The sequence below is a fragment of the Gallus gallus genome, chromosome 3, assembly GCF_016699485.2.
Source record: "Gallus gallus isolate bGalGal1 chromosome 3, bGalGal1.mat.broiler.GRCg7b, whole genome shotgun sequence".
Classification (NCBI taxonomy): Eukaryota; Metazoa; Chordata; class Aves; order Galliformes; family Phasianidae; genus Gallus; species Gallus gallus.
Window position 1 is genome coordinate 8,301,387 of NC_052534.1, and position 25,934 is coordinate 8,327,320.

Genomic DNA, 25,934 nt, shown 5'->3' on the forward strand with positions numbered 1-25,934 from the left:
GCATCCATTCCAAAGTATTACTGTTACTAATTGCACGTTGCCTTGCTTCCTCTTACCAGACTTTATGTTGCTTTGTTATCAGACAGGCACAGATGCAATCCTTCACTTTTTCCACATCGGTTGCTGCAGTTCAAAGAGAAAAATAGAAACACAGTGAGGCAGCAGAGGAAGAAATGGATCCAATCTAAAGGGGTCCCCGTCTCCAAACAGGAGAAATTCTGTTTCCCTTGATGAGGGTGGGCACACCTCCTCTTATGGATGGTGGTTGTGATTAACGGACTAATATTGCACGTGATGCAATGCCCTTATACGTAACACAGGAAACATAGCTGTGTAGCTATGTGGCTGTGGCTCTGTGAATCTGTAAAACATTGTGATGTGAGTGCAGTGAGAAGCTGAGAAGAAAAAGTGAGTAAATTCTGTCTAGACATCTAATGTACAATAAATTACATTGAAATATATACGTATCGTTAACGTAGCTTTGCCAGACTGGAATGCATCTTCACGCAGCATGGCTTTAAGTATATTTTAGAGCACCGATGTATAAACTGATGGCACTGGGATGGGTAGAAAATTAAAGGTCCTCTAGTAATGCGGGTGTCAAGATGCTACGTAAGCACATTATGTATTGCTCTGATGAAATGTTGTGTTTTGTTAAGGAGGAGATGATGAGGTGACTTCAGCAGCTTCCACGGGAGCTTGGGATGAGAGCTGTGTGCACCAGTGCTGATGAGAAGGGTAACAGCAATTGGGAAGCACCTGGGCACATTAATTGCATAGGAGAGGGTAGTGGGTTGCAGTCATCTGTTTAGAACAGTTTACCCTGATGCGAATATGAAGTTCATCCTCTGTTTTCTGATGGGTTCATAATTGTCAGTGAGGGATGCAGCTGTGTTTGTGTGCATCCCCAATGCCCAGAAATCGCCTCTGCAGATGTAAGCTGTCTGATCATACGTGCATATGTAAAAGGGCTTGAATTGAAACGTGGGGTTTTAATCAAACAATGTTTTTTAGAAGTGACACTGAAATCACTAGAAACATTTTAACTCTGTACTAAATGAATTCTATTAATGCTTGGTATAGGTTTGAGCTATTGTTGCCAATAACAAAGCATCCAGTTTGTACATTTGTGGTCCCACAGGCAGTAAAACGAACCACCAAAGCAAGGTTTGCAGTGCACAACAAGAATGAGCAAGTTGCTGTTGTTACAGCCACACAAATAAAGAGATGCTGAGCATCATTCTTGGTGTAAATCCCTCCCCAGTGAGACTCAATCAGTGACTGAAATGTTAAACCAGTACTCTGGGAGTGTAATCTTGGGTACTGGGAGAGCTTGGTTAATTGTGCAAATTCTCCAGGCTATTAAAATCAAATATTCAGTAAATTGCGTGGTGGCTATGCAGCAAAACCAAGAGCCACAGACCCCTCCTCAGACCCACACGAGGCAAGACCAGATAGGAAAGAGCAAACGCCTCCAAGAAGATCAATTGCTCGGTCCTGGCCAGGAGCCTTGAGCCACTGGAGGGTCTGCAAAGTCCTTGCTGGACTCGTGTGTGACAGCTCACGTTCACCGACTGCCAGGAAGGGTCTGTCTGTAGGCTTTACAGCCCATGAGACGTGGTCCTGCCATTGCCAAAAACATGGGCTGTGTTCTAGCACTGCAAAACATAGAGGTGGAGGTTTGTCAGCCTTGCCTTGTTGGAATTTGCTGCGCAGGGAACTTCGCCTAAACTTGCATAGCTGTGACAGCTACCATCTAATGATGCCTTGGCCATCACCTACCAGCACGGCAAGCTCTTCTGGAGCTGCAGGAGAAACACAGCACGGGGAAGCAGGCAGGTATGGCCGTGGGGCCTGGAAACCTTCAGGAACACAGCGAGGAACAATCCCATGAGGTGCACACATACCATACAGCTCCAAGAACATGGTGGGGAGAGCCTCAGAACCGGGTGTGAGCAGCCCCAGGCGGGCTCCATCAGAGGGGAGGCAGGAACCCAAGCACCACCACGCTGGAGAGGAGGATGAAGAGCCCCACCATCATCACACATCGCTGGGGTGAAGGCCTCAGGGCCACAGTGCACGCAGCCCTCCCCAGGTGGCAGAGGGGGGAGCACAACACAGAGGAGGCTGCAGCTAAGCATATCTGTGCGTGTGCTTTGATACTGATATTGTTAAGGTTTTTTTTTTCTTGTATCCCCTTTCTAATATTTTAGATAATACAATTTATCATTGTTAGAACCATTATAAGTGGGTGAGTGAACACTCTTTGGTCAGACTGTTAAAACTTAAGTAGACTGTCAATAAATTGTGTCTCTCCTTTAGTGTGAGTCGTACTTCTGTGGCCCACAGAAGCAGCTCAAGTTGTGGTGAAACAACCCTGACTTCAGCAAAGGCAGTATGTGCTGAGCAGGAGTAACGATGGAGCCTCGATATCTGCTAAGAGAATATTACAATTACAATGGTGTCCATTACGACTGACATACAAATGATTCCAATACTTTCTGGTTAATTGCAATTAACCAATAAAAAAAATGGGTCTAGAAATAGGCGAGGACAAACAATTTACATGAAATCATGTTTCCTTCATTCCCTCTTTGCTTTGGGAAAAGTGATAGAGAAAAACATGGCACGGGAACCTCTGCATTTGCCTTTTTCTTCAAGTTTCTTTGGATTTTTTTTCTTTCTTTTGATTCTGGTTTAAAAGGAGAAAATATGACTCCCATAGAAATAAATGCTGAAAGAGATCCAGCACAGCTTCTAAGTTTATTGTTCCCTAGAATCTTCTAAGCCTGTTAAAGCACTCTGAGATAATCAAATGGAAAGCCCTGTAGAAATGTGCATGTATTTCTAGAACAGGAATTTAAAGAGGAATGACAAAAAATAGCATAATGTAGGATAAAGGCTAAAAATGAGCTGGTATACATCCGGACAAAGCCCTCAGATGAGACTCCTATGAGTTTTCCAGTCCCTACAGGAGCAAGACATGGTAAGAACCCCAGCTGCAAGCAGCTCCTTGCAGGAGTGTCATTAGTATTAGGAATTGTAAAATGGCTTGGGTTGGAGGCGACCCTAAGGCCCCCCCAGCCCCAACCCCTGCTGTAGGCAGGGCTGCCCAGGGCCCATCCAACCTGGCCTTGGGCACCTCCAGAGATGGGGCACCCACAGCCCTGGGCAGCAATGCCAGGGCCTCACCATCCTCTGAGCAAAGAATTTCTTCATAACATCTAACTTAAATCTCCCCTCTTTTAGTTTAAAGCCATTCCCCCTTGTCCCATCACTATCAGATCACATAAAAAGCCAGTCCCCCTCCTGCTTGTAAGCTCCACGCAGCAGTTTTGTTCGCTGTATCACAATTTAACTGGTCCAGTAAGTTAATCAGTCTAGCAGGAAAAAGAATAGCAATGACAAAAGCAGGGAAACTGTTTCACAGCTGTTGGTTTACTCCAATGTTTTTTTTTCTTCTCCTCTTCTCTGATATTCCCTGTTCCCTCTTCCTATTCTGGGATATTTTCACAACTCCTTCAATGTACATCAAATCTGGTCTATTTTAGCCAACACCGCAGATGTTTCAAAGGCAGTCGCTGACTCAAGCTTGTCTTGTGATAGAAACAGTGTTGTAGCCTTATGTTGCCACGGCTTCTTTAGTCTACAAAATATTACTTTCAAGAATAGGTTCTCAGTCTTCCATAGCCCTCTTGTTTCACATGGGATGGGAGTAACCTGAAGAACAAGAGTGGGATCACTTTTGGGAGGTTGTAGCTAGCTGGTGGCACACCTGCACGTTGGCCCAAGTCCCCCTCATTGCCACTGCCCTCATCCTGACTGCACATCACGAGCAGGATTTTGGAAAGCACAATTTAGACCAGTGCTGGTAAATGCTGGTTCACTGAAACAACCCCCTGAGGACACGTCGGGTTCTATAAAGCCTGGCTAAGATATTTTCCCAAGGCCCTCAGCAGAGCCTCCAGCCAGGGTGATGCTTGTGGCAACTCGTCCTTCCCAAAATACAATGCCTGGGGTCTCGTAAAGGAGTAAGAGGTCTGCAGGTGGCTGCATTTATATCAGAACCTACCCATGCATTCTGGGGCAAGGACTTCAGTGCAGCGCTCCTGAATCCACGGTGAGCGTACCGACCACAAGCACAGCTTCTGTTTGGTCCTCCTTCCTCATGTGAAGGAAGAGGGGAGGGCAGAAAGGTAATCAGACAGGGGTGTTTGTCACTGCAGTGCAGCCCTCTGCAGAGCAGGAGGCAGTTTCTAAATTAGCTCCTGTCAGACGTAGGCGTTAAGTCACGTTTGGTCTTCGTGCAGGATGTACCTCCCAACTCTTCCAGTCAGACGCTGGCCCTTAATCTTCCTGTATCCTTAAAATACTCTTTTAAATAATAATAATAAAGCGGGGAAGAAGAATCAGTCCAAATATATCAGCCACCACCTCCCTCTGCATTGTTTTTCAGCCTCATTATGTCACCTGAACAATAGGAGTTCTCTGTCTATTTTAAGGCACCAGCTGCCTCGGAGAGCTCCAAATTCAACACCCCTCAGTGCAGAACATGGGAAAGATAAAGATGCATTAGGTTTCCTTCAAGTCTCTCTCTAACCTACACATGGCTACCAAGGGTTGGCCTGACTCATGGCATTGCAATAGTGCTGCTGCGTAGCTTTGAGAAGAGCTTGACTCAAATTCTGTTTCAGAAGGAAACAAACACAAGCTGAAGTGGCACAAGCATGCTTTACCCCAAAGATGTCAGTCTGCAGCCCAAGTGCAACAGGGCAGCCACAGACTGTCCTTCCAGACAGTCACAAGCACTCATCCTTGCATCTTGAAACAACTAAGGAGTCTCGTTGTGCTGTCAGAAAAGAGCTCCCCATTAAAGCACAGGGTTTTTAACATTCTGCACGCAACATGCACCCATCCACGAGCACTTTCCAAACACAGCCACTGACTATTGCAATCAGTACACTGCAGCTCAGGGCTAATGCAGATGGGTGGGGTGTAGCTGCTCCCAGAATGGGAACTCAGCTCACTGCCAGCCCACACTACACTGTAAGGGTCAGCTCACAGAACTATACTCAGAAGGGAAGGCAACGGCATGTCCTTGACAACAAGCATCTTAAACATGGAGCTGATGGGTGGAACATCAGTGCTCTGCAGAGAAATTGGATTTACTCTTTATGGACATGTGACCAAAGCCATGCACGAAGTAGAAGTGAGATCAGTGGCTGTCATTCCTTCCTGCAATCTGGACACATCAGGTATCAGAGAAGAGCAAAACGCCCCTTTATAAAAGAGGCAGTGAAGGGAGTATGCAAGGCAGTCCACCACCCGTGGATGCATACGGCAGTGCTCAGCTGCAGCCATCTCTTTTTCTATTAATTTTAGGGCGAGAGAGGAAAATAAAACCAACATCTCTGTGCAGGGGTCCTTGTTTGCTTCTCCTGAAAATTAATTCTGTCACCTCCATCACACCCCGCCGGCTGCACTGGGTCAGCTTAGGATTTTGCTAAAGGTAAGCTGGTGTTGGTAATCAAAGACTCAAAGCACGGAGTAGTCAGAAGTATTGTACCTGTTAAGGGAGTGACAGAAACACTTCCACATTCATCTTACAGACCTCCAAGCTCAGTTTCAAAACAACGAGGTGAAATGTCAGACGAGGACTCCTTGTTTATGCAGTCTTCCATCCCTCCGCCCAAACGGGTGCTCTTGGTGGCAGCTGGGCTCATCCCATCTTTCCTGCAAACTGAAAGATCTATGCACAGAGTGACTACAACATTAAGTCTGCTTGGCATTTTTCTGTATACAACCCTGTTTTCAGCTGTTTATAATTTTACCCAGCATTACTTGCACTGACATTTCTTTTCCTGGAAATCTAGCTTGGGATGGGCTATTATGTCTTAAAATAGTCTATCTCAGATGCAGGGACAGGGTAACCATATGCTGCCCGGCCCATTGGAAAGCTGGCATTTGGAGTGTTCTACTTTTGCGACCTAAATCATCGCTCTCTGATGTACTTTTGGCTACAGTAGAAATCACATTAAGAAACCTCATCCCAAGAGCAGAGGCTGATTGAGCACATCACTAAGTGAACGCTTCCTCAGCGGGCAGACATGAGATAGACAACGCATTGATCCCTCCTGAAACGAAGCGACTGATCTGTTATAGTGGTATAGTGACACCAGAATTGAGTCTTATCATTGGCAAAAGCAGGCACTTGCCCACTGTGCTTGTTCTGCAAGGAAGGTGCAGAGATCGCTGGAGATTCACACTTGTAGATGTTTGCAACAGTCAAATCAAATGCTTTCAAAGGGATAAAGCAAAAATCCCTGGTGTAAATTTCAGCAAGTTCTAGAAATGAACATCAGTGTATCTTGATGCTAGGCAAGCACACATCTCTCTTAGACTGAGTCAGAACATAAGGTCTAAGGACCTCTCTGCCCCACCTATCTGACCCTGTCGCATACTTAGGAACTGCAAATAAATACCATAGTTTGTTCCTTCTCTTTTGCTTCTGTAAGGAATGCATATTTCTGATAGCATTTGAATGCTTCAGATAATAAGAACAAAAACAGCCTGCTTTGAAGCTCCGTTCACCCAAACGCAAAGGCCAGGAACTTCACTCTGGTTCTTCTGCCCTTCCTGTTAGGAGGGTCCTACAGTGAGGACATCCAGTGAGGTCTGAAGAGAAACAGAACCTAAATTCAGCATCATTCGCTATTTCTTAGGGGACCTTAGGATCTCTACAATGCCCAAGGTTCACTTTCCCTGAATCCCAAATGCTAACATTTTCCTTCCTCTTTTATCCTTCCAGAAGGGTCCTTACTGAGCAAAAGGCGGTGCTAGGCTGCCAGCAGCATTACCAGCAGTACAGAAACCCATTAAGTAACAACCCCATCACAGTGAACAACTAGAAAACAAGCAGGCAAAGACCAGATTCTCCCCTTATTTCTTACACCTTACACCAAAAAAGGAACACAGGTTACGGTGTTCTGTCACCATCCCTTATGTGGCAATATAAGGCTAATGACCTATTACAAAATAACAACCAAAAACAAACAGCAGTGTCTCCACTGTTGCTAGCCCTGCTGTGACTGATCACCCTGTCCCCTGTAAGTAAGTTACCTGCACTCACACACTAAGCATCTCAAGGAGGAGGTATCAGAATGTGAGGGGAAACGATCCCGGAGCCATCCAGGTGACACAGAGGGGAACAGCACAGCGGTGGAGAGCAATCCAAAGCCACTCGGATTCCATTTTAACACTGCAGTGCATTCAAGTCTCCTATGTTTTAATGAGTTCGCCTCTACTGTATTCTTCGTACCATAGACTTTGGGAAAAGTAATCTTGAACATCTTAGTTTAACACTGCACCAAAGTGAAGAAGCCTTGTTCTAAATTTGAATAAGCCCTAGGTTGCATTGCACCACTGTAATGACTTCTCACCTTGCTTCTTCAGCTAGTCTCTGAATTTGACCAGCTGCTAACACAGAAAGCTTTGCCCTAACACTGCACACATGCACAAACAATTCCAGATACACAGATATCCAATTATTCAATTCCTAAGCCATTTAGTAAACGAAAGCTCCACATTTCTTGCAGAAGTTGGACTTCTGCTTAACTTGCTGTCTTTCCAAAGACAGAAACAGAAGGCCACCATCCAGAATTCCACCGAATGATACATTTCTTGTATTTTTTTCTTTAACAGGAATAAATGGAAGGCTTTCTAGAGCCCAAATAATATGCTTGAAGCACTACTTAGCACTTCCAAAACCCAACCATATGCTCTTTTGCCACCCATTCAGAGAGATGCTCATCTACAGCTTATCACCATGCTCAATTATTTAACCGAGGGAAATGAAGACAGGTTATAACATTCATTTGACAGACTGTGAAAATAAAACAAGTGAAAAAGAATAGCAAATACCAATTCAGGACAAAACATACTTTATTGTACTGTAATGTCAGAAGTACAAGAAAAGTACTGCAGAGAACCATGCTAATGGGACTTCTGGGGTTTGTGAAAGACAGAAAAAAACCCAAGATAATGGGGTACTACTGTACTCAGTGCAAAAACTGATTTGAGGCACAAGTACACTACTGTTTAAGCAGCTTGATTCAAGCACAGCTCTGGTATGTGATCTACTCTGTCTTCCTTCTATATAACATTTCTATAATAAAGCTACTTTTACATCAAGTAGGCAGCAAATTCAAGTCAGGGGTGTCCAAATTGCCACTAAGCAACCCCCCCCCCCAAAAAAAATTAAGGAAAATACTCCGCATCGTCAGCCTCCACATTTTAGTTTCAGATATGGAGCTGCAGCCAGTGAAGAATTTACTCTGAAAGGTAAGACACCGGATCTATTTGTTTCCCCTTGTACACCTCTGGGTAATCTATTTCACCTTGACCACAATTTATCCAATATGAAAAAAAAATAAAGACATTTTTGATAATGAATCATACGTATCTAACATTCAGAATAATTGCAGCCCTTGAGATCTCAACTTATGGCTTAAGACAATGAAAGTGTTTGGGCACCCTTGAGCTAAGTCAGCGAAGAGCATTTTTGCTACCAGACGAGCAAGATCACTGTTTTAAACAGAGCTTACCTCTACAAGAAAGCAGGAACCCAAGTCACTAGGTACTACTAGGCGACACGTACTGCTGCCCAGAAAGATAAAAACGTGAACACCACAATGTAAAAGTTCAACTAAGTTGAAAGAGTTTCAACACCAGAAGCGGCATTTGAAAACAAGCTGTTCAGTTAATCTTTTCACAAGATGCAGATTGTATAACTGGATGCATGAACAAACATGCTGGCAGTCCTCTCCTTTTACACAGCAGCTGTGTTGAACATAGGAAGTTCTGGGTTTGAAGAAAGCCACTTGAAGAATTAAGGTTTGCAATCGCCCATCTACTTAATGATATTAGTAGAGAAACAGAAAGTTTACAGCCGAAACGACAGGAGTTTCTCAGTGGATGCTTATCATTACAAACACAGCTTTCCTTTTGTAAGCAACGCAAGACTAAACAGACAACTACTATTTTATTATTGTGATGGGTATAAGTTACCTCTGTTAAAATTAAAAAAAAAAAAAGCCAAGCAGTTTTGCCCTATTTCAAGAAGAGTTTCCAATCAACACCAGCTTATGGTGACTGGGACTTCACAAATAAACACGGAATGGTGACATCTTTGGGTCAAGAACGACGAGAAATAATGGGCTCTGTGCTACCAATCAACCTCAACAAGAATATGGCACAAGGGCCAGCCCAAGCTGTACCAACACTGAACCTTTAGCACTCGGCACAAATTCGGATCTCTTTATTTTAGCCAGCAAATCAGGTGAAAAGATTGAGTAGGAAAAAAAAAAGTAGCTAAAATCTTATGCCAAAAATTGGAATATGCTTTAAAAAAAACACCTGTAATTTTAAAATAACTTGACGCTGACATCAGTTTGTGCAAACTAAAAAAAAAACAACCAAAAAACGACCATTGATCTCTCTCTAACAAAAGAAAAATTCTCCCACCGTTTTCCTTTTAGCTCACTGTATCTGCAGATACTGTCTCAGGTCTAACAGATGGAAATGCAAGAGAAAAACTTACAGCAACTGCAAAACAATCTTTCTACAAACAGCTGCTGGAGGGAAAGTAAAATATAAAGGAACAAAGAAAGGAAGGTTCCATCTGAAATACTCTCACAATCTTTCCCACTCTGTAGTCCATGAATCCGACTCTGATGCTAAGGTGACAGTGTATGTAAGCAGATTTTTTTTTGTTGATTTTATTACTTTAAGTTTCAAATGAAGAGAACCTGACGGAAGATTCAAGCCTCTTCAGGAATTGTCAGATGGAACGTGCTCCTCAAATCCTTCGCTCTCTCGGACCAAAGCTCTTTCCAGGATAACACGGCCTTCCTTGTAGCGCTGGCTGTCTTCAGTGGCAAATTCATAGATCCAGCCCAGTTTGCTGTTGCAGTTCTTGCAGCTCACGTCTCGAACCATGTGGCGGCCAGTGAGCATGACCCGATCCTGAACTTCACTGTACTGCAGATTTACCACCTGATACGAATGTACAGAGAATAATAGAAGAATTAGTCTGCCTGGAGAGAAGCTTGAAAACAACAGGCACGACTCTCAGTGCTTTAAAAGTAAAGAGTTTGTGGCACTCGAAAGCTCAAGTGTAATAGTCTGCAGCCCTGAAGATCTCTGCCTAGAAGAGGTAATGCTTTTGAAGATGTATTTCTCAAGGGTGTACAACCACCACTGTTCAACTGAGAGGCACAAAATTCTTTCCTAAGGAGGACATGAGCGCAGAGTACCACGTTCAGCTTTGGGTGAGAGGGCCCGAGTGAACTCAACTAACCGAGACTGAACCACTTGTCCTACATCTACCCTATTTGTAGTAACTGATGTCACCACTTACTTCCACAAATCAGAATTAAAATAGTAAGTTGTGCTTCTTAAAAATCTTGGGATGCTTTTGAAATAGTTATCTAAGAAAAAGGAAGGCTCTTTGGCTGAGGATATAGACACACTATACTTTTTCGTGTGCACACTATCTAGGTGTGATTGCTCTACCTGATTGTACCGGCTCCCTCTGCTTTAGATCATAGAATGGCTGCGGTTGGAAGGGGCCCCAAGGATCATCAAGTTCCATCCTCCTGCCACAGGCAGGGCTGCCAGTTGCTAGAGCAAGTACTAAAGCAGGTTACCCAGAGCTCCACCCAACCTGGCCTTGAACACCTCCAAGGCTGGGGCATCCACAGCATCTCTGAGCAGTCTGTTCCAGCACCTCACCGATGACTCAGTAAAAAACTTCCCCCTGACATCTAATCTAAATCTCCCTTCCTTTCATTTGAAACCGCTCCCCCTTGTCCTATCACTAGGAGACGTAAGGCTCCTGACTGCAAAAATATTCAAATACAAAACTCAAACTTTTCCAGTGAGGTGCACTTAAATTATAATCTACATTTGTTTTCTTTTAAACGAAATAAAGGACCAAACGCCTGTGAAACTCTAGTAGACAAAAGATACTCTTACAGTGAGTTTCAGCTTCACATTACAGAACTTTTGGCACAAAGCCACATGTATTCACAATCCTGTTTCTAAGGCAAACTGATTTAGATAGCTAGCCATTAAGCCTGATGGCAGATTCATTTCCCAGACAGTCATTTTTCTACAGCAAACAGTTCACCCTCAGCTTCTTACCAACCTTGTTAAAAAGAAAGGCTCTCCCCGTGGCCCCTGTAAAGCGAGTGGAGATGAGCTCCGAACGATTGGTCAGAATGGTGTCACAGTTTGCACAGGAGAACAGGCGAGTGCCGCCAATGTGATCCAGAAAAATTCTTCCCATTTTTAGAGCTTATGTAAGTTAATAGTCAGGACCTGAAAGGAAGAAGAAAGATCACGTACTTTTAAAGAAAGCATTGCAGCAAACAAAATAAAAAGAAGTCCCACACACGCTGCTGAACGTTCTGCACATCAGAACTACAGACTGCCTCCATCCTTCCTCCCCACGTTAAGAAACATCAAACTGAACCAAAACGATCATCTCTTCTCTAGAAGTCACCATCTTAGCAGTAAGATGGCACACACAGATACAAATTACATTAAATAAGGGAAATATGAACCAAAACCCTTTGATACAGTGCAGATGTTTGCAGCCCAGTCCCCCACTGGACCATACAGTTCTTAAAACAAAAAGCTTCTACTTTTTCCCTGCTTTCTTTTCCTCAAATATGACGCTGAAATTCCATTCCTGTACACGCTCTCAACTACTCACCCACCTTAGTCAGCACTGGAAATGAAGCACAGACAAGGACGTTGAGTCACCAAAACAATTATAGTGTGATCATCCCAAATCACACCACCCCCCCCCCCCACCTTTTATAAATACATTTCTCCTATGCTTTGCATATTTGTCACATGCAGCCACACACTACCACCATCCAGGAGGTTTCTGTCTCCTGCTGGAGCAGACTGGGCTCCTGTACTTACCGTTATCAGCCACCTCAGCCTTCACACCAGGCAGCTTTAGGAACAAACATTTAAAGCAGTCTAATCTAAACACAAAACACTGCCATTTACCCAAGCGCTTTCCAAAACATCATCCCTAAAATATGTGAGCAACTCCTCCGATCAGAGAAAGAGCTTAGAAAGTGAGTAACACAGATTTGCAGACCTTTGTAGGCAGTGAAAATTAAAGCATCTTGGCAACTTATCAGGCAGTCAAAAACTCAAATAACGGAGGATGAGATAACACAATAAAGGGGACTAATTGAAGATGTTATTTTCTTTTCAATTGCATAAAAGTTTAAGGACCAAACAAGTGAAATATGCCTCCACCTCTGCTTCAGAAAACAGGGCTTTGTATGGCCGTGCATAAAAAAAACAGTAAGTGAATCTGACACACTGCAATACGAACACCATTGGGGTTTTACATTTCAGAGCAGGAAACAACGTGCTGTTTATTAGGAAATTCATCAGATGTACCCATCAAGTTGAGTATTTTATGCCATACGCCCCAGGAAGCACAAATACCTAAACTAAATCTATCTCAAGTTTAAGGGGTTAGCATTGAAGGAGGGGGGATGGCTGTTTATGAGGGCGGATAGTTATAGGACAAGGGTTTTAACTGAGACAGGGGAGATTTAGGTTAGATATTAGGAGGAAGTTTTTCACCCAGAGGGTGGTGACGCACTGAACAGGTTGCCCAAGGAGGCTGTGGATGCCCCATCCCTGGAGGCATTCAAGGCCAGGCTGGGTGTGGCTCTGGGCAGCCTGGTCTGCTGGTTGGTGACCCTGCACATAGCAGGGGGTTGGAACGAGATGAGCATTGTGGTCCTTTTCAACCCAGGCCCTTCTATGATAACATAGCATCCCATATATCATCTGAAGGATACATGAACATTCAAAGCAATGGAATGACACTTTCCTTTATGGGTGATACAGTGCCCACTGCTCTTCTTAGAAGAACAAATGTAACAGGTTTTAAGCTCCATAAAACATTTTAGAGGCCCTTGTGAATGTAGCGATGCAACTCCTTGTGACTCCCCTTCAAACACAGTATTTGCCTTCCATTTAGTGAAGTATCAAGCTTTTCTAACATGCCTTTATCTTCCATAGCAAGGGAGAGAAAACCATTACTTTGAACTGTGACAGCAGGGTTCAAAATCAACAGACAATAAGCATAACTGATTATCAAAGTCTCCAGCCAGAGGAAACCACAAACGCAAGCAGTCAGAGCAACTATGACAGATAAGCCCATCAGGCACTTGGCCTAACTCCACCTACCATTCCTACCAATTCTGGATACCATTATTTCTTTGCTGACTTTGTTGTGGATTAAAAAATAATTAGTCCATCAGAAGCTCCTGCGGAAGTGGAATCAGCATCCAAAGAGGTGCTTTTTTCCTAGGGTAACGGCTGCAAGCAGCTGAAAGATACCTCATTAAGAAATGAAATGGTGAAGAAGCTTCTGGTGGGACATGGATCCTAACAGAAGGACAAAGATGTACTCTGTGGTGGCACAAGGCTGAGGGAATTCCTGCTGAATCTCAGCAACCTGATAAGGATCCAGCTGAAGACTGGTCACCTTGCATTCCTCTCTGCATTACTGCTCACAGCTGTAAGAGGTAGAAAAGTTAGAAAATGACTGCTTGTGAGGCAGTCTCCAATGCTGCATTTGATCATGAACTTTTAAAGAGAACTAACAAGGAACCACTTCTCCCTCCCATATAATTTAGAGAAGAGAATTTTAATTCAGGCTTATTCCCCCCACATTTTCTCCATGGCAGTATGTACATATATATAGCATATGACAGTATTCACTTGTAACACCAGCAAAGGTGGTACACGATGCATATGCTGCTCTCCCCTTATGTAAAGCTCCTGAACTCTGTGGCATCTCCTCTCTCCACACTGGAGAAAACAGCAGCAGCACAGCTGACCAAAGCAAAGCAATTTTCAGTAGGGAAAACGGAAATAGGGCATGTGGAATCCTATTGAAAATGGCACCGGGACTCATACACCTTATATACAAGCTGTGTACAAAGTCAGCCAAGAGAAGTGTGATTTTCTTTTTCCTATAGTATTCACTTTCCATACGAAAGGTGTCGGCATCTATTTAGGATTATACATACATTAATGATTTGGGGGGAAAAAAAAATCACTCTAGGCAGTGGAAGGCTCTCTTAAAGGAAACAACCAAGAATGAAGAAACATTAAAACTTGAGGTCCTGCAGCCAGGGGAAGAGCAAACACAGAACAAGTGCACTTAGACCCATTCATCCGTTTTACAGATGGGGGGAATAACATCCATTAGTGCAGAGCTCACCAATTTCCATTGCCGTTTACAACCTCAGAAAGCAACACTACTGTATGACCTCATACAAATGACCAAAGACAAGTCATAAGATTACATTAATGGATCCCAAATAAAAGCGGTGCACTTAATTACTTTATATCCCATTAGTACCTGTCAAATCCACACAATTGAAAGAGGCGGGTATTTCTGTGAAGTGACAGCACTCACGTTTAGTGCCCTAAGTCAGCACTCAGAACACCACCACCAGCCTGCACCCTTGAAAGCACCTTTAGAAGACGACTCAGAGTGATAGACAGCCTTACCCAGCTAGTAAGGCTTGCTGCCAGCGCACTGCTGTGATGGTACAAACCTCGATACATATCCTTAGTCATAACATAAAACATTTCCTGCCTGCATGCTTCTCCCAGTAAGTGCATGGACAGACAGGAAACACGAGCGCCGTGGCTGCGTGCTGTATGCATTCCTATTGCAGAGTGCTCCCACACTTCCACCTGTCTTTAAGTGTTGATTTTGACAACACTGAGCAACAGCTGTCAAAGAGCTGACATTTGACAACTGAAATTTCACCACTGTGTGCACGCAGAGCTCCAAACACTGGAAGCACTATGTGGCCGGTATTTGTAGTACCTTATCTGTATGCCTTCATAAACAATAAAGAAGGGAAAGAGTTTTTTATTAACATTTTTAAAATTAAGTCAGTGTTCTCTCATCTCAGAGTGCAACTCTTGAAGACACGGGGCCGTGTGTGTTTAGGGGAGCCAGCAGGCACACACTGGACTGCAGATACTGCAGAAGCCTCAGTGCTGCTTCAGCATCATCTACCGCATCTCAGATCTGCAATAGAAAACAGCTGCTAGTTATACCAAGCTGTGACAGCCCCTCTTTCTCCATTTCTCTAACTAATATCGTTTGCCTTTGTATGGTGAGCCAACAAGCACTCTACCCTCCTTGAGGAATGATGATGCATTCCCCTAGGCACATTAAAACCTTCTGAAGAGGTACTTACTCTGGAACCATGCTTAAACTTCATCTTTCTCATCTCAGGAACAGGCCCTTAAGCTTCCTCTTCCCATCTCAAAGATGAACAATAGAGGAAAAAAAGATACTTAGCGCTGCTACACATCACTGCACACCAAAGGATCGCTTGGTAAGGGAGAAAAAATAAAACCTGTTCTTTACCTTCTCAGGTTTCTGTTGCTCACACACGAGGGTGCATCTGAAAACAGTCTCCCAGCAGGTCTGAGATTTGGCAGTCCTCCAGCGTGACTTTTGTGACTTAAATCAAGCAGAGCACAGCCTCCAGCCTCTGCCTATATGCACAATTCGTGACCAGAAAGCACCGTGCGTAGCCAGAAGCAAAGAGAAGCAAACTCAAACAGTATGCTACATTCATCAGAACCGCCTCGTGACTCTAGAAAACCATACAAGGAAGTTAACAGTCAAACTATCCAAGAGGCTTTGGCAACATAATGAACCCTGTGCCCAGATACAGCGCGTGGCACCCACCCACCACAAGGCGCCTTGGCCCATGAAACTGCATTTGGGCTAGTTAGAGCAGTGTAATTGCCTACTGCAAACTGGCTTGTTCAGGTAAAGGGAAGCTTCTCATGCACACCCTGCACTTAAATACGCTCACACACATGATGCTGCTGTATGCAAACACTAAGAGAGGATTTGGGTTCAAGTTTACAGATAGCAGAGGCACACATATGGGTTCCTAACACAGCCCCCATACCCCAATGTCTCCCCCACAGTAACTTACATCATCACAACACTCTTGCCAGATAACATATATTGTATTACTTTACAAGTGGTAGCAGACTCAGGCCAAGCTTCTTCCCCACTACACAAAATTAGTAACAATTTCTGCCTCCTTGTTTCCTGGTTACCTTCTCTCTTGATTCCTCAAATGTTTTAGAAATCTGTATTTTTTTTTGGTTTTGTAATAAGTTTACTTTTACAGCAGGCAAATTCTCACACCCTCTATGAAATTCCTAAGTGCAGGCAGAGGCTAAGAAACGAAGACAGCCTTGATACTAAATACAGACAGCATACAGGCATTTTATTTACACGTTTTACAACGTATTTTTTCCAAGAGAAGCCTTTCCTAAGGGGGTTGTATAACTCAGCAAAAGCTGAGCAACTCAAGATTTCAACATAGGTCAAATGATAGTAAACAAACCCGAACCAATGACCTAAGCCTGGACAACACTACTTGAACTTGTGATGACTACCAGCAGAGGGAAAGCTAAAAATATAGATCTATAGAAGTGCAGCTCGTCTGTCAGATGACAGGTGACAAATCCGGTCTGTTGTTGTTGCCTTCTCAACTGGACTTTAAGGCGCAGTTTCTTCCATCCTCCCATTTACGCCGGCCACGCCTGAAACCTATTCATCACCAGCATTAAAGCCACCTATCAAGGATCCGACCTGCTATCTCAAAGCTAAATACTTCAACGGCCGGAGAAGTGAAAGCAGGTGACAGAAGGCTTCAAAATGCTGTTTGAACAATACTGAAGGACTAAAAGTAGAGGAAGGGTGCTGCTTAAAAACTGAGTTTGTCACAAGCATCACCTGACTTTGGCTATCCAGAACGAGCCCGACGCGTTACAGCGACTTTATGTTTATGGTGTGAGACCACAGGCACACAGCCGAACCAGCAGCGCCCTCAGCGCACGGCTTAAGGGCATCGCAGTGCGCAGACCCGCCTGCAGCTGCTCCCGTGCCAGAGGCGAAGGCAGCGCGGTGCCCCACAGGACAGGTGAATGGCAGCCTTCACACTCTCTTATTTCCTTGACCAGAGCGCTTCGCAGAGTCACAAAGCGCTTCCCAAACACGCTAAGCCCCCCACATCCGCAGCAGACCTACGCGATGCCAGGCTCGGCCGGATGAACCCTCCGCGCACCAGCCCCGCTCCCCTCAGCGCCCTCGGGGGCAAATGGCGGGGCGGCGGGAAGCCCACGCGTGCGCGGTTCGGCGTCGCACGGCGGCCGTTGCCCCCGCCGCACACAAAGCCCCTCGCGGGGGCGGGCCGGGCCTCGCGGAGTCACGTGACGGCGCGTAGCCAATCGCCGCCGGTTCGGCCCCCGGCGCCGCCGCCGGGCGCTGCCGGCAGCGCAGGCAGCTTGACAACAAACGGAGCGAACAGCTGACGCGAGGCCCCGCCGCCGCGCCCGCCCCGCAGAGGGGCCGGCCGACGCGGCGAAGGGCAGGAACCGGCCCCGGAAAGTTGCCGCCGCCGCCCCGACGCGGAAGGCAGAGAAGTGAAACCGGCGGCCGGGCCGGGCAGAAAGTTGTAGCCGCGGCGGGGAGATGCTCGGTGCCGGCCCCGGCCGGAGGGCCGGGAACGGGGCCCGGTGCTTTGTGGCGGAACAGGCAGGGCCGGTGCCGCTCAGTCGGGGCCCTCACTGAGCGCCGCCGCTGCCTCCTCGAGCCGCCCGCCCCGGCCTCCCCGAGCAGCTCGCGGCACTGCCCCCCGGCCCCGGTTACCTGATGGAGGGGAGCGGCGGCGGCTCCGTGCCCGGTGTCTTCCTTCCCCCTCCCCTCACGGCTCCGACGCTCTGCCGTGTGGCCACGCCCCCTCCTTTATGGCTACGCCCCTCCCGGCGCGTCCATCCACAGCGCCACGCCCCCGCGGCGGGGCCTGGGCCGGGGGCGGCGCCTGCGCGCTGTGAGGGAGCGGCGCTGTGGTGATGGGCGGGCCGTGAGCGCAGGGGTTTTCTTCAGCGTTAATGATTGCGTGAGGTGATTTCACCGTGAGAGAGGGTTGTTACAGCTATTATTCCTCCTCGTTCTCCAGAGTCACTGACAGGGATCAGAGATGAGGAGGTCTTTCCATTCCCTCTGTAAAGGCAGAGCTAGTTTCGTTATCCTGTCACCCCCAGTTTTAAAAGATTCTTAAGTATAACATTCCAAAGCATCCAAGAGCCTCATCAGAGGAAGAACTCGATGTCCAAAGAGGGACTTGGAATTCGTGCGCAGTTATTAAGATGCCAGGAGCAGGGGCAGTCAGCAGGCTCCGTGCCAGGCAATGCATAAAGCTCTCCTGCAGAGATGGAGAGGCATTGCTGTGAACATCTCAGGTCAGGGAGAGCAACAGAGGGGCAAAAACTCAACCCGTGGCCAGCCACTACTGCAGCCAGCAGTGCTCGCTGCCATTCGCCAGCAGCGAAAGCACATCTGCCGAGTAGATTGGGTGTGGATACAAACACATCGAAGATGGGATCTTGCAGTGTTGTTTTTTGGCCTTGGAAGACCCTTTTCAGTTTTCCACAGGGGAGGCTGATTACTGAAATAAGGAGAGCTTTCAGGTTGCGATCTCTTGCAATTCTTCTTCCTGCTTACAGGTTCCCATAACTGCTTGACCTTGACAAGGGACGGGATCGCTCCACCTCTCCTTTTCTGAAAATGCTCAGAATCCACACCCGAACACATCAGAACAGCCATCTGCCAGGAAAGGAGATGAAGGTTTTGAGGCAGAGCCCCTACTCCAGTGCACGTTGACTTCATCAAATGGTCAGAGCTGTCGCTATTGTTTGTGAGAACTGGATGAGAACAATGACAGACTGGGCTAGAAAGAGCCCTACGCAGGGAGGCTGAGAGCACATATACAATAGGATACATTTTAATGGCTACCCAGCTTCACCGTTTTTTGATATAACCAGTGGGAATTACTAGTTTTGGCGTATGTATACATACACACACCCAAGGCCTAGATGGATTCCTATAGCATTCTTTTTAGTTGCACGTCTTTGAAGAGATCAAACCAGTCTGTTACATTTGTCATTTCCCAGGAGAGTGAGGAAAGATGGTTGTCTTTTCTGTTCACTAGTCCTAGAGATCTAAGTGGGTCTCTTCAGCTACACTCAACAGCACAGCATTCCCTCGAAGGTCTTGAACCTGATTCAGTATTATCATCAGTCTTCTAACAGTGCCACCCTGCTGTTCAGGAAGCATAGCTTTAGGCATTGAAGAAAATGAGACAGCCCCACTCTATATTTAATACTCATTTGTTCATAGATAACTACACACAGTCATTTATCAAGCATGCTAAAGTCAAAGGAAACAGCTTCCATGTAGTTGTCCTTGCACAGGGCCAGCTCAGGGATGGACTAGCAGGGGGATTTATAAAGGTAGCCTGAGTTACTCCAGTCAGAGCACTGCCAGCATCTCAGCACGGAGCTGAGCTGCAGCAATGACAGCTTGATGTGGGGCAGGCATACCCAACACAGAATGAGGTGGAAGGCACCACAGGCTCTGAACTGAAAGAGAAAAGCTTCAAAGGAAGATTTGGATATGCCATGCTTTAAAGGGGACAAGGAGCAGGAACAGAGCAAACAGAAAGAAGTGATTTGCCAACAAAGCATGAAAAAGTGTTCCATTACCATTGTTGCATCATTATTACTCAAGCTTCTAGGTATCTGCTAATGTGACAGCTAATTTTTATTATTAATGTGTTTTGACAGGTTTTTAAAAGGCCTCTTACAGGTACCTCACTCACATACAGAGGCTTAGGCAAAGAGGGGCTTGCTCATAGTCCGGCCTCAGACTGGAACGTGGGAGGCCAGATGAAGCAATTGTTCCTTCTTAGATCTCTAACAGGCAAAAAGCAAAAATACTCTCATAGGTGCCCTGTTAAAATCCAGAGTGTATTGAAAAGGCTCATTAGACTAGACTAACTAACCAGTCTAATTATTAAATTTTAGCCCTTGAAAGCCACAATGTGAAAAGAACAGCATCCACCTCGTGCTAAATTCTGAAAGACAGCATACCTGCACAGGTATGTTATGCCTGTTCCTCTTGTGTTCAGATGCATTAACCATACATAACTGCAAGGAGAGAAGGTAACCAGCACAGCAAACTAGAGACTTTACAGCCCAGTTAGTGAAACTAAGGGTTCCTTGTAAACATGCAGCATAAGGGTATCTGTTCCTCTGCCTGTCCAAGCACATCCCATGCTTTAGTACAGCTCAGAGCACAGTCAGGCTTATAATGCACACCATGAAGAGAGGTGACAAATGCATAGCCCATGTTTGCTCACACACTACTTGCCACTCCCCGCCTCTGCTAACTCAACAGCATTCAAAAAGCAAACTCCAGACATGAGGAGAAAATAGAGCTGAAGAAACCTTTAGCAGACTAAATAAATAAAGACTGTCATCTTACGTGAACCCCACCCTAAGATAGAAAGAGGAACTGTGTGCTATAAGTAGACGTATTCCTCATGGGGCCCATATCTGCAAGTGCATATGGATAGCTCTCCTTGAGTGAATATAAAGTGCCAAAAATAGCTGGACACCCTTACAAAGATTACTAGCTTGTTGTCTTAACAGAAATGAGGGCAAGCTTGCCTCCAAAATATTTGTCAGGGATTAGCAGCAGGCCACTGTTCCCAAAGGGCACACAAACCAGGAGCCAAGGGAAATCTCAGCACAAGCAATCCCACAGATCTGAAAATAGCTAACTGAAAGAAATAGTGGCGACAGGATCCATTAGCTGCCCCAGAGGCTGCAAACACCAAAGCAGGCCCAGGCTCCATCCAGGAATGAAAGGAAACAGAGCCAGAACCGGTCATTAGCTGCATCAAACACCTGATGGGGTCCTCCAAGAGGAGGGCTACTTGCAGAGGGATGCTAAGGCCTACCCAAAAGGACATGCTAAAAGCAGACCCTCCTGCAGCATAGCTTAGGCAGGAACTGAGCAAAGTGGCAGTGGAGAGATGAAATACAGCCCCTAGGCCACCAGGCACATGGTGTGGGTGCTGGCCCTGGGTGAGGATGCTCAGAGAAGTTAACACCCTTGGGCGCCCTCAGGGCCCTGACTGCATTTTAAAGTTAAAGTAGCACTGCTAAAGTGGGAAGAGGATGATGGAAACAGGTCAGCTTGAACTTCTTACAGTACAGCACTTACCTTGGCATTTCTTGGCATGTTTGTTTTTTTTTTAATTCAACTGTTATAGTTTAGTATGACCTTAAATCATGGAAGCGTACTGCCCTTGACCTGGTGGAATCTTGAGTGTAAGCCTGATGAAATTACAAGAGAGAGACTTCTTACCATATCCCGGTCGGTCCCTTACAGATTTTTGTCCCCCAGAGCATGCACATTTTGGAAAGATTCTGATTCACACCAGGGAGATCCAGCGTTAGATAGTGCAGAACAAATTAAGTCAAGAAGAAACACTTCAGCAGAGCAGACTGAAGAAGCCAGGACGAGGACGTCTTTAAACTTGACTCAGTTGACCCATGTTTTCTTATTTTCCAGTCTCCACAGTACCAATTCAGTAGCAAGCTCACTGAGCCCTCCCATACTCTTCATTTCCAGACAGCTCAAATCTGGCAGTCAAACCTATTGGGGTCTGGGGTTTGTCTGTTGTTTGTGTTTATCTTTTTACCTCATGCCAGGAAGCAAAGTTGTAAACTGCCATTGTGTAGGCAGTGCAGAAACCACTCGTGAGCCACGGGAGGTGACTTCTCCAGGTCATATATAAGTCCTGAGTAAACATATTTCTATTTGGAAGATTTCACAGGGGAGCAGAGGAGTGCGGGGCACTTCCTCCCAAAATAGTAAGCAAGAAGATTAATCCAGAGATGCCTACACGCAAAACTTGTGAGCTGATGAAACAAAAGGAACAGCTCAGGATTAAGGACAGCAAAGCAAAATGATGGAGCCAAGCGATGGATTAAAAATAAATAGGTCAGAGTCTGCCTGAAACGTGATGAAAAGCTTTCTCCTAACAATTTCAATTCTGCACCTGGAGAGAGAGCAGACTGGAACCATTTGTCGTGCAGGTGAGTTTTCTGTGCCTGTTAATTACCCCTGATCTCTGCAGGCACCATTAGTGGTCACCGATAGCTGATGAAGTGTCACACTGCTGCCCGCCTGCCTAACTCCTAGGACAGCGGTGCACCCACAGCCATTCTGCAGTGCCATGCAGCCTTCCACTGGCAGCCCACGTACTCCTATCTGTGCTAGCTCATGGTTACTAACAGTTGTCATCAGCTGCTGAGAAATGAAGATGGTGGCTCTCGGCTGGGGGGGAGGCTGGTGTGCAGTGACTCACCATGGATGCCCATGAGCAACAAGTCAGCAAACACGACTGGGAGTGAACTCGCTCTTACAGTTGCTAGATGATCAATTTAGATTAATCAAGATGTCGCTGTTTGTGGTGGGGATTCTTTTTATTCATTACTTTTATTCAAGGTAACCTGGGAGGTTTTCTTTTGTGTAGCGTAGCTCTGCCTAGGTTGACTCATCACACTTGAGGGCAAATGATCCTTGGACCTCCATCTTAGCTGTTGAATTTACTGGTAGGCAGCTTGTTTGTTTTATCTGTTCTTCCTCCATTCCTTGGCCTACACCCACAATCTGATCTTTTGTGTGCATGTAGGCAGTGGCAAGTCACAGTTCTGAGTTAGTTATTGAATGCAAAAGTCGAGGTGATGTTGTGAAAGAGCTGAGAAACACAAATTAAATTGAAACTCAGATAAATTTTTCTCAATAGCACTGCTTAAAGTAAGCCTACTGAGCAAACAATGAGCTGCAGTAGCCTTGTGTGTAAGCCATTTAGAAATTGCCTTAGACACCACTTTAGGATGGAAAGCCACCTTATAAAAGAGGCCCCCTATGCATATCTCACTACAGTATCATCGCCTATTGCTTTTGTTGCCTCAAACAATCTGCTGTTTGGCAGCTTTGTGCAGATCATTCCTCCTCGCCGTGCGCTGCCTGCGTGGTCCTCCACTGCTTCACTCTGATTCTCTGCTCTGTGCAGTCCTTTAAGCCCAGGCTGAGCTATGTGATCCCTGCACTCTCCCAGGGTGTTGGAGAATTATAAATGCTCAATGTGAGGAAAAGCAGTTGAGAAATCAATTTTTGTCTCATGGCAGCAGCTCTCAAAGTGAGACCCACAGTATCGAGGAATTCTTTCCTACCTGCTGAGGACACATCTTTCCAACTACTGCTGGTAGTAGTTTCCTTTGCTTCTGGAAACCAGCATATATTACATGGAAAGGCCAGTGTAGGAAATAATCTCCTGATGTTATCCTCCTGTTAGTTTTACATATAACATCACAGCCACAGCAGGACTGGGAGGGAAAGAGGAGATCAGCTGCACTAAGATGAAGAGTGGAGGTCTCCATGAGGAAGTTCTCTGCTTAAAGGTCTCTGTGCCCCAAAAAAAGCCTGGAGAACAGAAGGGCTTTGCTGTTGGTCTGACAAGCAGATCATTCTCAGTGTTGTGTGATGGGCAGAAAGCCATCTCACCCTGAATTATTTTTTTTTCTCTACAAACTTACACATTGAAACAGAAGGAGGGCAAAGAAGTTAGATATAAACATCCTTGCACGGTACATCAGCACTGTACACAGATGTGAGTAGGAGGGGCAGCTTGTTTCTCCTGTCTCTGAAGCCTGCTGTGGATGCACGCACTTTAGCAGGCATAAAAGAAATCGATTCCAAGCCTCATTCATAGGCATGTTCCACATCTTCCCTACTGTGAGCCTCACCCTGCCCTCTGAGGCCCTCACTGAGCTGAAGGCTAAACATTTCAGGTTACAGGTGGGCAGGTACTTGAATGTCTCCTTTAGACCAGCAGTGATGCTAGTGAGAAAGGGGTTAACCACTAACTCCTGGGAGGCAGCGGCTGCAGTCTGCAGGCAGAGATTTGCAAGGCACTAGGGGCTGTATCAGAGGTGGGGGAACTGATTAACTCACCACGTGCCCCGTATGACAGAGGAGCTGCACATATAATTGGTACCTTATTTTAGCAGGGATCGGTTTTTAGAACGAGGTCTGTAATTAAGGGCTTAGATTAAATCCTCCCTGATTGGGGAGAGAGAAGCAGAGAAAGCAGCTGGGTCTGTCTGGGATGGCAGCGGTTTGTGCTTTATCCTTTCTTGAAGCTGAGGGAAGAAAACTGTGAGGAAAGCAGACATTTATGTCACAGTTACCTCGATTTTACTAAAGGCAAGCAGGAGGTATTCCTACCTGTTTCCACCCTGAAGCAGTGTTTCAGTAAACAGAATGCCGAGAAGCACTTATTTTTAAAAGGAGTGATTCATACACACTCATTTTTATTTAAAGTCGAATTGTTTTCCGGGGGATTTAAATCTTCCCTGACAGTGTTTATAACGTGAAATGCCACCGAGCAGGGCTGTCACATAGCAATTGGAGGAGAATACTGGCTGGAAGAGAAACTGGCTATTCTCGTTTTGCTATCTGGATGGGATGGAGCTGCAGCCAGCAGAGCCACTGTAATGCTGCTACGAGAAGCTCAGCATGTCACCGCTGTTGCTAGGCAGGGTTGGCCAGCACAAGCAGCAGAAAAAGTCATTTCAGCTTTAATAATTCAGCGTGGTACTGACAGGTGCAGGTTTAATCTTTAGACACTGATTTGTACTGGAGGTGTGACTGTCCCCCTTTCTTTTCTCCCCTAGCCCAATTTGCTTGGAATGGGGAATGATTCTTGGCATAGGCTTGTGGTTGGCATCATCCAGAGGCAGCATACCAGTACCAGTGGCCCCAGCGGCATTTCCACCCATGCAACCAAACCCCCTGGAAAATATAGGCCAAAAAGCCATGTGTGGACAGCCCTGCAGGGAGACAGCCTGTTTTAATTAACTGGCAGAAAACCCTGGTAGCCAGTGACTGCCAGTTGTACCTGGGGCAGCGATCCTGGCTGCCCTCTGTACGTTCTGCTACCCTTATAGCAGACAAACCTTGTGGTATCAGCCTCTTCTTTCTTTTTTGCTCTGAGGAGCTAGAGATACGCTCTTTGAAGAACACAAAGCGATACTGGTTTGGAAGGGAAGGAGCAAAGAAATATGGGGCCAACCCAGAGGGCATGCTGACAAATCTGCCAAGCATTTTCAGTCACAGTGGTTCACGGGGAATATTGGGTTATGAAAATCATAGGCATCTGTCCCATAAGTAATTATCTGAGTGGATTAGTCACTGCCGGCTTTGGCAGAGCTTTTCGTTTTATTTCCAACAAGAGACTGCAATCCCAGTCCTGTCAGAGCTGCGTGAGACCAAAAACACGTCCGTGAGGACAGCGTGGTGCAGTATCTCCAGCTTGTCTTCTAGGCACTGGGGTGCAGGAGGACATGGAGTGGCATTTTGGGGGGGGATGAAAGGAGTGCTGTATGCTCATGTGAGGCTTTTGGGGCTGAGGATGCAAGGCCGCCCTGGTAGCTGGGTGGCCAGGGGAGCAGAGCACTGAAAACTCCAGAGAGGAAAGAAATGTGGAGGAAACAAACTGCATAGGATGTCAGCTGTCATTTCACTCTTTCTGGGTGTGTCAGGTGGTTGAAATAGAGATGTCCTCCAAAGCCTTCCCTTGGGTTAGGTGGGGATGTGATTAGCATTCACACCAGGCTGAAAGTCCCAGCAGGGCTATTTTCCAGCACGGCTTGAAGAAATGTTATCAGCAGCAATGATAGGAGAGGGCTGAGGTCTCAAGGCTGTTTGCTAATACATATTTTGAAACCCCAAAGAAGTCTTGCACTCAGATATGAACCTGCTGGTTTTCAGTCACACTTTCAGCAGATGTTTATCCATTGCACAAGCACCATCAGCTGCTGTTTGCAAAGCTATCAGAGGGGACAGGAGTCACTGA

General features: G+C 45.9%; 1 protein-coding gene and 1 long non-coding RNA gene across 16 annotated transcripts; one reads left to right on the plus strand and one right to left on the minus strand.

The window, feature by feature from the left end:
• Positions 1-7,923: 7,923 nt before the first annotated feature.
• Positions 7,924-17,889, minus strand: YPEL5 (yippee like 5). 14 transcript variants are annotated; one of them, XM_046938729.1, is made up of 7 exons: positions 17,810-17,889; positions 15,500-15,731; positions 15,327-15,393; positions 14,471-15,154; positions 13,441-13,619; positions 11,207-11,379; positions 7,924-10,053 (listed from the first exon to the last, which is right to left on the minus strand). In XM_046938729.1, exons 6-7 carry the CDS (start codon positions 11,345-11,347, stop codon positions 9,829-9,831), a joined length of 366 nt encoding a protein of 121 aa, XP_046794685.1. In that variant the 5' UTR covers positions 11,348-11,379; positions 13,441-13,619; positions 14,471-15,154; positions 15,327-15,393; positions 15,500-15,731; positions 17,810-17,889; the 3' UTR covers positions 7,924-9,828. The 14 variants fall into 14 exon arrangements, with proteins under 14 accessions (XP_046794685.1, XP_046794690.1, XP_046794687.1 ...); XM_046938734.1 differs by lacking the exon at positions 14,471-15,154 and having other exon boundaries at positions 15,327-15,385; XM_046938731.1 differs by having other exon boundaries at positions 13,441-15,154; positions 15,327-15,385.
• Positions 17,890-17,958: 69 nt separating this feature from the next.
• On the plus strand, positions 17,959-19,703 carry LOC101748272. 2 transcript variants are annotated; one of them, XR_001464109.4, is made up of 2 exons: positions 17,959-18,064; positions 18,667-19,703. It is a non-coding gene; the product is annotated as an uncharacterized LOC101748272 (long non-coding RNA). The 2 variants fall into 2 exon arrangements; XR_005859061.2 differs by having other exon boundaries at positions 17,959-18,023.
• Positions 19,704-25,934: the final 6,231 nt, after the last annotated feature.